A 15,112-nucleotide genomic window follows, 5' to 3' on the forward strand; every position below is an offset into this window, starting at 1 on the left:
CTAGCACTTCCTAGTGGGGAATCTGCTTCTTCCTCACTACAACTGAGAAATCACAATTCTGTTACCTTGTCTCCTGACAAGTTTCTGCTAGTTCATGCCTCATAGAAGTTGAGAGTCAAGATGACTGTTGGAACTGGGTGATGATCAACTATGATGAACTTAGTTCCTCTTAGTACTAGTGACCAAGAACAATTCGAAAAGACTTTCGATGAAAAATGTGATCCACATCCAGAGAAAAAACTATGGAACTTGAATACAAGCCAAAGCATACTATTTTCACTTTTTAAAACTTGCTTTAGGTTTTTTTACCTTTCTCAAAATTATTTCCCTTTAGTTTTTTTAGAAAAAACTATGGAATTTGAATACAGACCAAAGCATACTATTTTCACTTTTTAAAACTTGCTTTAGGTTTTTTTACCTTTCTCAAAATTATTTCCCTTTAGTTTTTTTAGAAAAAACTATGGAATTTGAATACAGACCAAAGCATACTATTTTTACTTTTTAAAACTTGCTTTAGGTTTTTTACCTTTCTCAAAATTATTTCCCTTTAGTTTTTTTTAGGTTTATTTATTTATTTGTTTGTTTGTTTATTTATTTATTTGCAAGGCAATGGGGTTAAGTAGCTTGCCCAAGGCCACACAGCTAGGTAATTATTAAATGTCTGAGGCTAGATTTGAACTTAGGCACTCCTGACTCCAGGGCTGGTGCTCTATCCACTGCGCAACCTAGCCATGCCATTTTTTTCCTTTAGTTCTAAGTCTTCTTTCACAACCTGTATCAGATTGTTTGCTGTCATGGGGAGGGGGGAGAAGAGGAGGGAGATAGAAAAATGTGGAATTCAAAAGCTTATAAAAATATGAATGTTGAAATTTATTTTTGCATGTAATTGGAAAAAATAAAATAATTTTCATAAAAAGAAAATGATTCTAAGAGTTATCTTCCAGAGGTACAAGAGAGAGATGGAATTAAGGAGTTAAGAGAGGGGTGGTAAAGTTGACCTTTTCAGTTGAAGAGCCATCTTTTCATCAGAATAAAGGAGAAAAGATCATAGGATGGTGCCTCAAGGTTTTGAGATTTAGACAAAAAGGAATTCACTAAGCAAGTGTGTTTGTTTTCTCAATAAATTATGATGCTAGGTATTCTGTTGAAAAGGAGTGAGGTGGTGGGAGATTGAGGAGAAAAAGCTTAGAATTGTTAAATGAGGAATCATTTCAAGTAAAAGGATTGTATTGCTGCTGTCAGAGCCAAGATGAGGTTATTATCTACCAGACTTGAGACTTCAGTGACAAGTAAAGCCCCTGGCACCTTAGCCCCTATTCTGTTATGAAGCATCTCTGAAGACTTGCCCAGAGACACACAGCCAGTATATTTCAATGGTCTTTACTTTTTAATCATTATACCCTGAAACCTCTTGAGAATAGTTAATATAAATTTGTTGTCTTGCATTATTTTGTCCTGTTCTCTTCAAGAACAGTTACAGAGAGAACAAATGGTGATGGCCATACAGATTTGAGTCAACAGTTAGTTACAGGTCAAGGGGCAAGGAATGAAAAGAGTAGAGAAGGATGTGAGGTTGAACTTTAACTATAATTTGAAGATTTGGAAAAGAGAAAGAAAGCCAGGGTAAAAGCAATGATGAGTACTGAGTATGGAAGGACTGGAAGCAATGATGAGGATGTTTTCATCCTCAGTTAGTTCCTTTTAGGGCTAGAAGGAGAGAGTTAAAGGAAGGGATGAAAAAGAGATTTCTGTCACATAAAGGAATTTCAGAAACCTTAATTAGGACAGCAAATGTGATCTCTGATGGAAGGAGTCATAGTTCTGTTGTCAAAGGACTTGAGTTCAAGCCCATTTCAAAGTAGCTAGGTGGCACAGTGGATAAAGTGCTAGACCTGAATCCTGTCAACTACGAGGCCCTGGACCAGTCACTTAGCCTCTGTGAGCATCAGTATTCTCATTTATCAAATGAGGAAAATAATAGTGCCTATCTCACAGTATTGTTGTGGGGAATAAGGAATGTTAGCTATATGTGACTGCTAACTATTACTACTGGCTGTTTGATCTTGGGTAAGTTTCTTTAAAAATCTAGGCCTCAGTTTCCTTACCTATAAAAGGATAGAATTGGACTAATTGATCTCTGGGAAATTTTCTAAATATATTATCCTAGGTGGAACCCTTTTGGGCAGGACATCTATCTTAGATAAATAATAAAGCATTTATTTACCCTTTTTTGAGCAAGGCACAATGAGATAGGGAAAGGAAATGAATAAGACAGAAGCTAGAGGTCTGGGTAGAGACAAGAAAAGATTTGACCTACCAGAGCCTCAGAAAATAAAACAAAGAACATATTGGGGAAGCTTAGAACCTAAAATGTCAGAGTAAGGAAGGATCTTAGAACCTAGAAAGTGAGAGCTAAAAGGAATATTAGAACTGAGAATGTGAGAGTTCAGAAGGGTCTTAGAACCTTGAATGTGAGAGCTGGGAGGGATCTTAGAATCCAGAATGTAAGAGCTTGGAAATATCTTAAAACCTAGAATGTCAGAAGAAGGAGGGATCTTGGAAGCTTGAATATTAGAGCTGGTGGGGGGGGGGGTGGAGCAATTTAGAACCCAGAATTTAGAATTGGGTGAGGGGGGCTCTTAGAACTAAAAAATTCAGAGCTGGGAGGAATCTTAGACCCTTTAGTAGTTAACTGAGAGGGAGGCTAGGTGGCACAGTGGATAGAGCACCTGCTCTGGAGTCAAGAGGACCTGATTTCAAATCCAACCTCAGACACTTAATAATGACCTAGCTGTGTGGCCTTGGGCAAGCCACTAAAACTAAAAGAAAAAAAAGGAGTTAACTGAGGTGTAATTCAGACCCAGGTGTTGCCTGGCTCCAAGCACTGTACAATGTTACTGGAAAAAAAGACTTTAAAGGAAACGACATAGGACATAGAGTCTGACAAGCAATTGATGGTTTTCCAAATTGACTGAATGATCATAAATTGTCTCCCTCAACTGATCAGTTAGCTTATCTTATTCTGCATTGTGTGGGCATAGGAGAGGAAAGAGAGAGAGAGAGAGAGAGAGAGAGAGAGGGAGGGAGAAGGAGGAAGAAGAAGGAGGAGGAGAAGGAGAGAGAAGAGAGGAGAGAGGAGAAAGAGAAGAAGGACAAAAGTGTATGTTTGGGAGGAGAGTGGAGAGAAGAAAGGGCATAGCTTAAAGCAATTACCTGAAAAACAATCTGCTTTCAATTCTGTTTTGCAGACATTTTATTCAGCCCCTACCCTGTAAAAAAATGTTTCCCCTTGCTTCCCCCATTCCCTTCAATGCATTTGTGTCATCTGATCCTCATACTCGAGTTCCCTTGGGATCATCATCATCATCATCATCATCCCTAGTTGACACTGAAAGTCAAAATAGGGAAATGATTTGTTCAAGGTCAGCTAGTAAAGAGTCTGGGGAAGAATTTGAAAACTAAGTCTTCTTTGCCATATAATATTCAAGAACGTCCAAAATTTGAATTTGATTTGTTTTTTAGTTGTTTTCAGTCCTGTCCAACTCGTCATTATGCCACTTGGGGTTTTCTGAGCAAAGATATCGAAGTGATTTGCCATTTTCTTCTCTAGCTCATTCTACTGATGAGGAACTAAGGTCAGCAGGGTTAAGTGACTTGTCCAGAGTCCCACAGCTATTAAGTGAACAAGACTGGTTTTAAATTCAAATCTTCCAGACTCCAGGCCTAGCCCTCTAGCCACTTAGTTACTTTGAGGAGTAAGGGTGATCTGAACTCAAATCCCTCTCTGGTCAAGACTCTTAATGTTTTTTCAGCCTCAGTTTCTTGATCTGCTACATCTACATAACAGTTCAGTTGTAACACTCAGATAAAATAATGCATATAAAACACTTTTTGAATGTTAAATTGATATATAAATTTATTTATTTTTATTACTATTATTCCTCCTCCCACTCGACCCTGACCCAGACAGATCATGTTCTCCAAGTTTCAGCCAAAGTGAACTCTATGTACCCTATAAATACTCAGGGTTCTCCAGATTCTCTCCCTTTGTCCACACTGTTCTCTAACCAATTTACTTCAAAAACATTTTTCAGTGTTCTCTTCTGTGCTAGGCCTTGTTAATGGTGCTGAAAATACAAAGATAAAACTGAACCAGGCCCTGCCCTCAAAGAGCTTCCATTCTTCTGAGGAATACAAAAATGCCCATAAGAAACCAAGTGTTTGTAATATAAATTACCGAGCATAAGTATTAGCAGTTGGGGAGATTGGGGGAGGCTTCCTGTAGGAGGTGACACCTGAATCAGGCTTGAAGGAAGGCAGAATAACCCTGAGCCTCAGTTCCTTCCTCTGTAATATAAAGAACTTGAACTACAAACCTCAAAGGTGTCTTGCAAACTGATACCATATAGTATGATAGGAGATGTTTCTATAATATTAGAAGGTATTTCTTACAACTATAGCTATATGTGTTTGTCCAAGTAGAGAGAAAAATCAGTACTCTAAGACCTAGTCTATCTCCATTCCTATCCCAGACTGTAAGCTCCCTGAGAGCCAGGATCATGTTCAACCTGCATCAGTAAATGCACTTCAGCATCCCTGTGCTAGCCCACCCCCCACCCCTGACCATGCACCAAATAGAGCTCCAGGCTCTGCTCCTTCCTACATCAGCTTCTTCAAGTTAAGGTAAATGCCATTCTTAGCACCCAGGACGAGTTGAAGTCGTTTGATGGGTTGTTTTGAGGGCTCCGGTGAAAACTCAAAGTGAAGGAGGCAGAGAGCTATGACTGCCTTAGTTTCCATCATGGCAAACTGCTGCCCAATACAGTTCCTGCAGTCATAGAGGGAGAGAAATGTTAATTGGCATCATTGCCAGAACGGTACCATGCATGACTGGAGATTGATACAACCTGGCAAGAGAGCATGACAAGCAGGTTGGAAAAATAACAGACATCAAAGACAGAATTTGAACTCAGGTCTTCTGACTATATGACCAACATTCTTTTGTTTTGTTTTGTTTTTTTGATCTACTCTTTCTCCCTTTTGTTAGAAAGATTTTATTCATTTTGAGTTTTACAATTTTCCCCCATTCTTGCTTCCCCTCCCCCTACAGAAAGCATTCTGTTAGTTTTTACATTGTTTCAATGGTATACATTGATCTCAGTTGAATGTGATGAGAAAGAAATCATATCCTTCAGGAAGAAAAATAAAGTATGAGATAGTAAAATTACATAATAAGATAATTTTTTTTTCTAAATTGAAAATTGTCCCTGGTTGTTGCAGGGATGGAATGAGCAAGTCCATCAGGGTTGATCATCACCCCCATGTTGCTGTTAGGGTGTACAATGTTCTTCTGGTTCTGCTCATCTCACTCAGCATCAGTTGACGCAAATCCTTCCAGGCTTCCCTGAATTCCCATCCCTCCTGGTTTCTAATAGAACAATAGTGCTCTATCACATATATGTGCCACAGTTTGTTAAGCCATTTCCTAATTGAAGGACATTCACTTAATTTCTAATTCTTTGCCACCACAAACAGGGCTGCTATGAATATTTTTGTACAAGTGATATTTTTACCCTTTTTCATAATGTCTTCAGGGTATAGACCCAGTAGTGGTATTGCTGGATCAAAGGGTATGCACATTTTGGTGACCTTTGGGTGTAATTCCAAATTGCTCTCCAGAAAGTCTGGATGAGTTCACAGCTCCACCAACAATGTAATAGTGTCCCAGATTTCCCACATCCCTTCCAACACCGATCATTGTCCTTTCTGGTCATATTGGCCAGTCTGAGAGGTGTGAGGTGGTATCTCAAAGATGCTTTAATTTGCATTTCTTTAATAAGTAATGATTTAGAGTAATTTTTAAAATGACTATGGATCACTTTGATTTCCTCAGCTGTAAATTGCCTTTGCATATCCTTTGACCATTTGTCAATTGGGGAATGGTTTGTGTGAAAATTTGACTCGGTTCTCTGTATATTTTAGAAATGATTCCTTTGTCAGAAATACTAGTTGCAAAAATTGTTTCCCAATTTACTATATTTCTTTTGATCTTCGTTACAGTGGTTTTGTCTGTGCAAAAGCTTTTTAATTTAATGTAATCAAAATTATCTAGTTGGTTTTTAATGATGTTCTCCATCTCTTCCTTGGTCATAAAAACCGCTTCCCTTTCCATAAATCCGACAGGTAAACTACTCCTTGATCTTCTAGTTTGCTTATAATTTTATTTTTTTATGTCTAAATCCTGTATCCATTTGGATCTTATCTTGGTATGGGGTGTGAGGTGTTGGTCTAATCTAAGTTTCTTCTAAACTAACTTCCAATTTTCCCAACAGTTTTTATCGAAGAGTTTTTATCCCAATAGCTGGACTCTTTGGGTTTATCAAACAGCAGATTACTATAATCACTTCCTGCTATTGCACCTACTGTATTCCACTGGTCCACTACTCTATTTCTTAGCCAATACTAGACAGTTTTGATGACTGATGCTTTATAATATAATTTTAGATCTGGTAAGGCTAAGGGATTCATTGAATCTCTGGAAATTCTTGACTTTTTTGTTTCTCCATATAAATTACTTACAACTTTTTCTAACTCATTAAAGTAATTTTTTTGGAATTTTGATTGGTACGGCACTAAACAGGTAGTTTAGTTTTGGTAGAATTGTCATTTTTATTATATTAGCTCGACCTATGCATGAGTGGGTGATGTTTGCCCAGTTATTTAAATTTGGGGATTTTTGCGTGTGAGAAGTGTTTTGTAATCATTTTCAAAGGTATTTTATATTGTCTGAGGTTATTTTAAATAGGATTTCTCTTTCTAGCTCTTCCTGCTGTATCTTGCTAGTCATATATAGAAAAGCTGAGGATTTATGGGGGTTTATTTTATATCCTGCAACTTTGCTAAAATTGCTAATTGTTTCCAGTAGTTTTTTGGATGATTTCTTGGGATTCTCTAGGTATAACATCATGGCATCTGCAAAGAGTGAGAGTTTTGTCTCTTCCTTCCCAATTCTAATTCCTTCAATTTATTTTCTTCTCTTATTGCTGAAGCTAATATTTCTAATACTATATATTGAATAGTAGTAGTGATAATGGGCATCCTTGTTTCACTTCTAATCTTATTGGGAATGCCTCTAGCCTATCCCTATTGCATATAATGCTTGTTGATGGTTTCAGATAGATACTGCTTATTATTCTGAGGAACAGTCCATTTATTCCTGCACTCTTTAGTGTTTTTAGTAGGAATGGGTGCTGTATTTTGTCAAAAGCTTTTTCAGCATCTATTGATATGATCATGTAATTTCTGATAAGTTTGTTGTTGATATAATTGAGTATACTAACAGTTTTCCTAATATTGAACCAACCCTGCATTCGTGGGATAAATCCTACTTAATCATAATGTATTATCCAGTGATCACTTGTTGTAATCGTTTTGCTAAGACAGGTCTATAATTTTATTTCTCTGTTCTAACTTTTCCTGGTTTACATATCAGCACCATAGTGGTGTCATAGAAAGAGGCATAGTTCCCTCTTCACCTATTTTTCCAAAGAGTTTATATAGAATTGGAACCAATTATTGCTTTAATATTTGATAGAATTCATTTGTGAATCCTTCTGGCCCTGGAGATTTTTTTCTTAGGGAGTTCAATAATGGTTTTTCTGAGATACGGTTATTTAGGTTTTTAATTTCCTCTTCATTTAATCTGGGCAACATATTTTTGTAAATATTCATTGATTTCATTTAGACTGTCAAATTTATTGGCATAGAGTTGGGCAAAATAATTCCAAATTATTAATTTCCTCTTCATTGGTGGTGAGATCACCTTTTTCTTTTATGATACTAGCAATTTGGTTTTCTTCTTTCTTTTTTTTTAGGTTTTTGCAAGGCAAATGGGGTTAAGTGGCTTGCCCAAGGCCACACGGCTAGGTAATTATTAAATGTCTGAGACAGGATTTGAACCCAGGTACTCCTGACTCCAGGGTTGGTGCTTTATCTATGACACCACCTAGCTGCCCTTTCTTTCTTTTTTTTTAATCAAATTGACCAGAGGTTTATCAATTTTATTGGTTTTTTTCATAAAACCAGCTCTTGGTTTTATTTATTAGTTCAATAGCTTTCTTGCTTTAGATTTTATTGATTTCTCCTTTAATTTTTTAGAATTTCTTATTTGGTATTTAATTGGGGATTTTTAATTTGTTCTTTCTCTATTTTTTTTAGTTGCATATTTAGTTCATTGATTTCTTCTTTCTCTAATTTATCCATGTAAGCATTTAAAGATATAATACATCTCCTGACTGCTGCCTTGAGTGTATCCCATAGGGTTTGGTATGTTGTTCCATTATTTCTAGGATGAAGTACATAATTATTTCTATAGTTTTTTGCTTGATCCACTCATTCTTTAAAATGAGGTTATTTAGTTTCCAATTAGTTCTGGATGACCAACAGTCTTAACTGTCAAAGAGAGGTAAGATCCAGCCTTTTCCTTTCCCCTACTCTTAACTCTATCCTGAGGTCAGAACACCTCTTCTCCCCCAGTATGTCAAGCCCTCTTTCATCCAAGGCTCCTAGGAAGCCATCGTTACTCCTGCAGGATGACCTGAGGGGATAAATTTCTTCCAGATCTGCTGTGGTAGGGTAGGCAGGTGGATATATTTGAGAGGCTGCAGTTGAAGTATTGATGTGGCTTCCTCCACCCCACCCAGATGTTGAGAAACAGCACCTACCTGGGCCCAGCTGAAAAGGGCACAAATGCATAGGGGTGACGAGTAGAGGAGTTCTCTGGGGAGAAGCGTTGAGGGTCAAACACCTGCAACAAAAGAAAGAAAGATCTGGGTTCAAATCCCTCTTCTAATACTCGGTAGATGAATCTAAACAGAGACAATTGATGTCTCAGTCAACTTCAGCAACCTAAGACTGTAATTCTGGAAATGAAATATATTCCATATATAAGGCGAAGGTAAATTCAAGGGGGATTCTAGGGGACATAGAACATTCTTGAGACATAATAGCAGTAATTAATTGATGACTAGAATACAGATTATACACATGTGAGTAATCTCACTTTAGTCTGGAGAGCTAAAATGGCACCAAAATGGGGGAGTTAGGGGGTATCAGGAAGGAATTAATTGTACCTCACTTAGAAGGAAACAAGAGTTACTAAAGATTTTTTAATAGAGAGATGACCTAGTATACAAAGATCTACAAAGAAGCAAGACTTTCCTTTTTTTCCTCTTCCATGGATGGAATATAAGGGTAAGTAAGAGCAGACTAGGACATCATAACCCAGGCAATAGTCATAGGAGACTGTACAAAGCTGGGGGGGGGGGGAGAAAGGAAGATGTATTCAAGAGATGGACTCCATTTACCACAGAAGGAGAATGAATAGAACCCTGGTAGTTGATTGGATGGGGAAGGGAGGGACAAAGATGAGTCAAAGATACTTTTAAGTTTAGGAGTATGGGTAAGGAAGTGAATGGTGGAAGAGACATTGAAGGTAGAAGGAAAAATAGGCTAAAAGAGGAAGCTAATGGACTCTTTCTTAGCAGGAGGAGCCCCCAGATCCTCCATGACCTAAAACCCTCAGCCTGTCTTCCTAAGCCTGCTAAAAACAGGCCATCCCCTACTCCCAACAGCTATGAGCCTTCCCCTTCCCATCCTCCTCTGTGAATGCTCTCCTCTGGCCCATCCTGCTCTTCCATGAGATATGATGGTTGGAGATACCTCAGGCTTGTCCCACACGGATGGATTCCTGTGGAGTGCGTAGATGTGAAGAGAGACCAGGGAACCTGTGGGACAAGGAGAAAGATGTTCTAGGAAAACAGTTTTATTATTCATTGATATGGGCAACTCCTGTTGGGGTTAGCTCTCCAGTGATACAGATAGATCACTCATATCTAACTAGATCAACAGTCTTCTGCAAGATGTGGCTGGATCTCCTTGGATTCCCCAGGACTCAATAAATCTCAAAAATTATGGCAGAGGTTTCCTTGGGGCAAATCAGAGAATTACATGTTGGGGTCACAAAGGAGATGCCTGGGAACTTAATGAGACCTCAAAGACAAGAACATCTAGATAACTTAAAAAAACACAAACTTCTGCAGGAGAAGAATCTCAATTACCTTGAATTTGGCAGCAATAAAGCAAAAGAAAACACAAACAAAAAGCACAAGCAAACCCTCACAAACCATAAGAAGGCAGTGAGCTGACTTCAAACTAAGGGAAAGACAGAGAATGGGGGAGAGATGATAATAATAGGGAGACTGTGCCATTTTCTGGGGTTTGAAACAGGGTTGAATCAGGGAAAGATAGTCCCACAAAATGGCAGCCCTAAGGGACCAGTCAGACCAGTCCTGGTATAAGGATCACTAGAGACTTCACAGGAATCCGTAGAGCATGGAAACCAGGGGCAAGGGGTGCAGGTTCCAAACTCTAATCTCTCTTTGTCAGTGGTGCATGGCTAAGAACCAGGTCACACCTCCTGAGCCAGACTGATGATATAATTAAAACTGTCTGGCAATACACCCATCCTTGTCCTCTCCCCCACCTTCAACTATATCCTGAGTGTGGAACACCTCCGCTTTCTTCCAAGGCTTCTTGGAAATTATCCTTATTCAGAGCCCCACCCCCAGCACCCTGTATAGTATGTGGTAGGTAGGGCGAACTGAAAAGGCTTGCCCCAATAGACAGGTGGAATAGTTGAGAGGGCACCCTTACCTTATCAGTGATTTAGAAAATCATGTGCCAGAGAAAGGAAGGCATGACAGTCAGACAGCAGAGTCTAGGACTCCTTAGTTAATATCCTCTCCCTTCCCTCAGAGAAAGACTGTGAAAATTGACTTCAGAGTTGCTCTCTGATGAATTCTCAGCTTATTTATGTGTCATGGATACCCCACCCCACCCCGAGATGGACTGAAGCCTAGGGACCTTCCTCAGAGACATTTTTAAATGCATAAAATAACCCACATGAGAATACAAAGGAACCCTATTAAATCGAAATATAGTTGTCGATATTTTTTAACTTGAAGCTATTCCCAAACCGCAGGTTTAGAGCCCCTGGTGTAGGGGAAGGCAGCTATTATCTCTTGCAAAGATCTTCCTCCATAATATGAGAATCTCCCTCCCTAGCACTCAAGCGTGTGAGTTGGTATGTGAGGTTTATGGTGCTGACATTGTATAAGAAATCACTTCACTAACAGCATTTAGAAAACAGAAAGTACTCGATAAATGTCTGTCAATTTGTTGACTAAATAAATATCTTCATTTAAATAAATAAATGCCTGTCATTATTGCAATTTAGATCTTGGGAGATGTATCATCCATGTCAATGATCCTTGGAAGGGAGAACTCTGTTGTCATGGCCAGCAGAAGCTCATTGTTGCTCTGCTGTTGGATATATTTCCCGCTAATCCTGAGAATTTGACCTGCACTAGGTTATATAAGCTTGTGGCTGAGAGGTTCAGTGGATAGAATTTCTCTAAACATGATCCTTTGGGGAAAGGCTCTGGAAAAACATACAAGAAATTCTGAGAGGTCAGGTCTTCACCCAAGTCTCCTACCCAAATCTCCAGCTTCAAGGGTCACCCTTATCTTACCTTCAGGTATCGATCTCCCATCCATGAAGGTAACAGGCTTGTTGAGCTGGCGATATACTTGGGGCACTGGTGGATAGAGGCGGAAACTCTCCTTGATGCACATGGTGAGGTAGGTCATTTTCCCCAGGTCTTCCCTGCATTGAAGAGAGAACAACAGGCCAAAGCCCCCAATCAGTGTGGAGCAGGTGCAGCAATTCCCCCAGACACCCCAAATGTACCTTTCAGCTAACTTGAGGAGACAATAGGAGGTAGTCTGTAATACCGCTACCCCATTTCTTCTAGCAATGGACCTGCTCAAGAATCCAGTCCTAAGGGGTGGCTAGGTGGATAGAGCACTGGCCCTGGAATCAGGAGTACCTGAGTTCAAATCCAGCCTCAGACACTTAATAATTGCCTAGCTGTGTGACCTTGGGCAAGTCACTTAACCCCATTGCCTTAAATTATAAAAAAAAGTTTAAAAAATTTTTCAGAAATAATCCAGTCTTAATTCTGGTTCTGTCTACTGGTTCTCTCTCCCTCTTGCTCAAGACACTTTCTTCCACACCTTTGCTAAGTTTACCCCCACCTAGAAAGCCCTCCTCCTCCTCCTCTCTGCCTCTTACTACCCTCTCTTTAAGATGATCATCTCTTGGACCAAGCGCTCTCTGAGTACCCCAGCGTGTGTCCTCTGAGCCATTAGGAACACAAAACCTGTGCCCTTGGTTCAGCCTATGATCCCACAAACAGCCTCTGGATATTTCCTCCTTGTTCCCATCAAACCAAGCATTCCCTCAGTGTATCTCATCACATCTCAATGTTTAACAGGGAGTTGGGCCCAAGGTGGCTCAGGAAAGAATAACAGGTGGATAGAGGGAACAGGAACTTGCTCAATTCAACTGAACAATATAAAAATTGGTTATCTGCTGTATGCAGAGCCTCTGAGGATACAGAGAAGGGAAATAGCCCAGGTCTTCCACCAAGGAACAGGAATGGAAAGAAAACTTTCTCTGAATTCAAAGACTTGGGTGGAAATTCTGAATTCATTCTTCATAGCTGTGTACCAGTTGGAGTTGAGAAATTGGCCTTGGGAGGTGATTCCCTTATTGGAGTCTTCTGGCATCAACTACATTAGCACTTTTAAGGGATGCTGTGAAATTGAGAGCCTTATGATGGTACAGCTTGTACAAGGTGCCCCTGAGTTCCATCCTAGATCTGAGAGTCACAGATTCTGTGATTCTGTGACTTTGGTCAATGACCTTGTAAGCCTTAGAGTGCTCTCTGGATGAAGCCAAACTAGAGTCCTCTGAGGCCTTCTCTTAGCCTGGTGAAGGAGGTGAGGCTGAGACCCTGAATTCTCCAAGACCTATCATGTCTTTCCAAGTTGAAGAAGCTTAAGGTGTTAGCAAGATGATGCTCTGTGGTCTTGTCATCCAAGAACCAGCCCAGCTCAGCTCAAAGATGCTCTTTGCTGGTATCTGGACCACCACAGAAAGGATTTTTCCAGCTGTAGTCAAATTATAACTATCATTTACTAAATCACAGAGAACTCTGGTTTTGTTTCAGATCATCATTATGGATGAAACCTCAGGACTTTAGAATCTTATTGCTCAGCAATTTTCTCTGCAAGACATGAGATAGAGGCAGAAACTAAGAAAAGAGGAGATAGTAGTGAGACCCTGTGTGTAGGGAAAAGTGAGTCACTCAGTTTTGTTGATTCCAAGTGTAGAGGATAAGACATAAGACTGGAGAAGGACATTGAGACTTTATTTGGAAGAAAAATAATTCTAATGAGGAAAGAAAAAAGGAAATGTCTGAAGAAAATAATGAGGATATACAGGCAATTCTCCAACCCTTAGATTCATAAAAACAAGAAATATAGAAGACAGAAGTAGATTCAGCTTTCTGGAACAGTACTATAAAAATGGTCTTAAACTAGTATTTTTGTAAATAGTATCAATAAATATCAGATTGATCTAAGATTTTGCAAGGGAATATAAGAGTAAGAAGAGGGGTTTTTAAGCTTTAATGCAAGAAAAAAAGGAAGAACCAAGAAAGACCAGATTGTTGTTGGGAGAGATAGGATGATTTTGATTCCCAACAGAGAGAAGGCAAGAGTTCTTGCTTCATTTCTATTTTCTTTGCCAGCAAATGACTTTTCCCTAGAAGAGACAAAATAAAAGTGACTCACAGAGAAGGTAATACAAGATAGAGGGACAAATATCCAGATTTTTTTAAGGAGTGGAATGAAAAAGAACAGATTCTGCAAGCTATAAGTCAGTGTGCTTTTTCTGAATTCTTGGGATTACCTCTACACCAACCTTCAGAAAGATGTTTGTGATTAGCAAACACCTAGAAAATGAAGCAGTGATTCCCAAAGAGCCTGCCTGGCTTTATCAAACACAAGTTATGCTAGGCATACATCATTTGTTTTTTGGACAGGCTTACAAAAGTGGTAACTGAGGGAAGCACTATGAATACCATTTACCTAGTTTACAGCCAAGTTTTTGATAGCGTTATCTCCTTAATTTGGTTGAGAAGTTAGAAAGAAGTAGACTAGATAACACAATTAGATTAATTCAGAACTGGTTAGATGGCAGGACTCTAAAGAGTAATTTTCCAATGTAGGGCAGGATGTTCCCAGTGAGATGTCACAGGGGATCTATGCTTGTCTTTGGACTGTTTAATGTATATATCAATGATTTGGATGAAGGAACCAAATTTGTAGATGGCACAAGGTTGAAAGGGAAAGTTAATACGGTGGATGATAGGATACAAAGGGATTTTGACAACCCAGAACATTGGGCAAGATAAAATGTGAAATTTAAAAACAAAACTAGAGTTATGCTTTGATAAATTTAAAAAAAAAGTCTGTGAATACAAGATGAGACAGCCATAGTTAAATTATGTGAGCAAGAACTGGGGGTTTAGTGGACCAGAAGCTCAGTATGTGTTATCAGTGTGATACAGCACCCAAATAACTAATGCGATTTTGAGTTACTTTAAGAAAGGCATCTAAAATTAAGTAGTGAGGTAGTTAGGTCATTGGTCTAGGAGTCCAGAACTGAATTCAAATTCTGCCTCAGGTTTTTCTTTCTGGATGATCCTGAGAAATCACTTAGTTTTTCTGTATTTCCATTTCCTCATAAGCAAAACAGGGGTGATAATATTCAACCTCTCTGGGATGTTGTGAGGATGATTTAGTATGTGCAATTTGCTTTGCAATGAAATACTATAGATGCTGCAAAACTTCTAGTATATTGTGTTAATTTCTGGATGTCATGGTTTAAGAAAAACATTGATAAGATGGAAAGTATCCAAAGGAAGGCAACCAGAATGGGAAAGGACTTTGAGTCCCCCACCATATGTGAAGCAATCAAAGGAACGGAACCCAGCCAAAGTGGAGAAAAGAAGCCTCAGGAGGAACCAAATGGCATTCAAGCATTTGAAGGGTTGCCCTGTGGAGAAGGGATGAGATTTGTCCTGCTTCTCCTCAGAGGTTAGAAGAAGAAGCAGAGAAAGAAGTTGTGAAGACATCTAGATGT

At 39.1% G+C, this 15,112-nt stretch overlaps 1 protein-coding gene across 1 annotated transcript in view; it reads right to left on the bottom strand.

The window, feature by feature from the left end:
• Positions 1-3,903: 3,903 nt before the first annotated feature.
• Positions 3,904-15,112, bottom strand: part of CYP4B1 (cytochrome P450 family 4 subfamily B member 1) — a 28,640-nt gene continuing 17,431 nt past the window's right edge. Inside the window, exons 9-12 of the mRNA XM_074221508.1 lie at positions 11,592-11,725; positions 9,721-9,785; positions 8,724-8,806; positions 3,904-4,828 (exon numbers count right to left, since the gene is read on the bottom strand). Of these exons, the coding sequence (XP_074077609.1) occupies positions 4,660-4,828; positions 8,724-8,806; positions 9,721-9,785; positions 11,592-11,725 (451 nt within the window). The 3' untranslated portion in view covers positions 3,904-4,659. The remainder of the gene's footprint in view (positions 4,829-8,723; positions 8,807-9,720; positions 9,786-11,591; positions 11,726-15,112) is intronic.

The sequence above is a fragment of the Macrotis lagotis genome, chromosome 2 (assembly GCF_037893015.1).
Source record: "Macrotis lagotis isolate mMagLag1 chromosome 2, bilby.v1.9.chrom.fasta, whole genome shotgun sequence".
Lineage (NCBI taxonomy): Eukaryota > Metazoa > Chordata > Mammalia > Peramelemorphia > Peramelidae > Macrotis > Macrotis lagotis.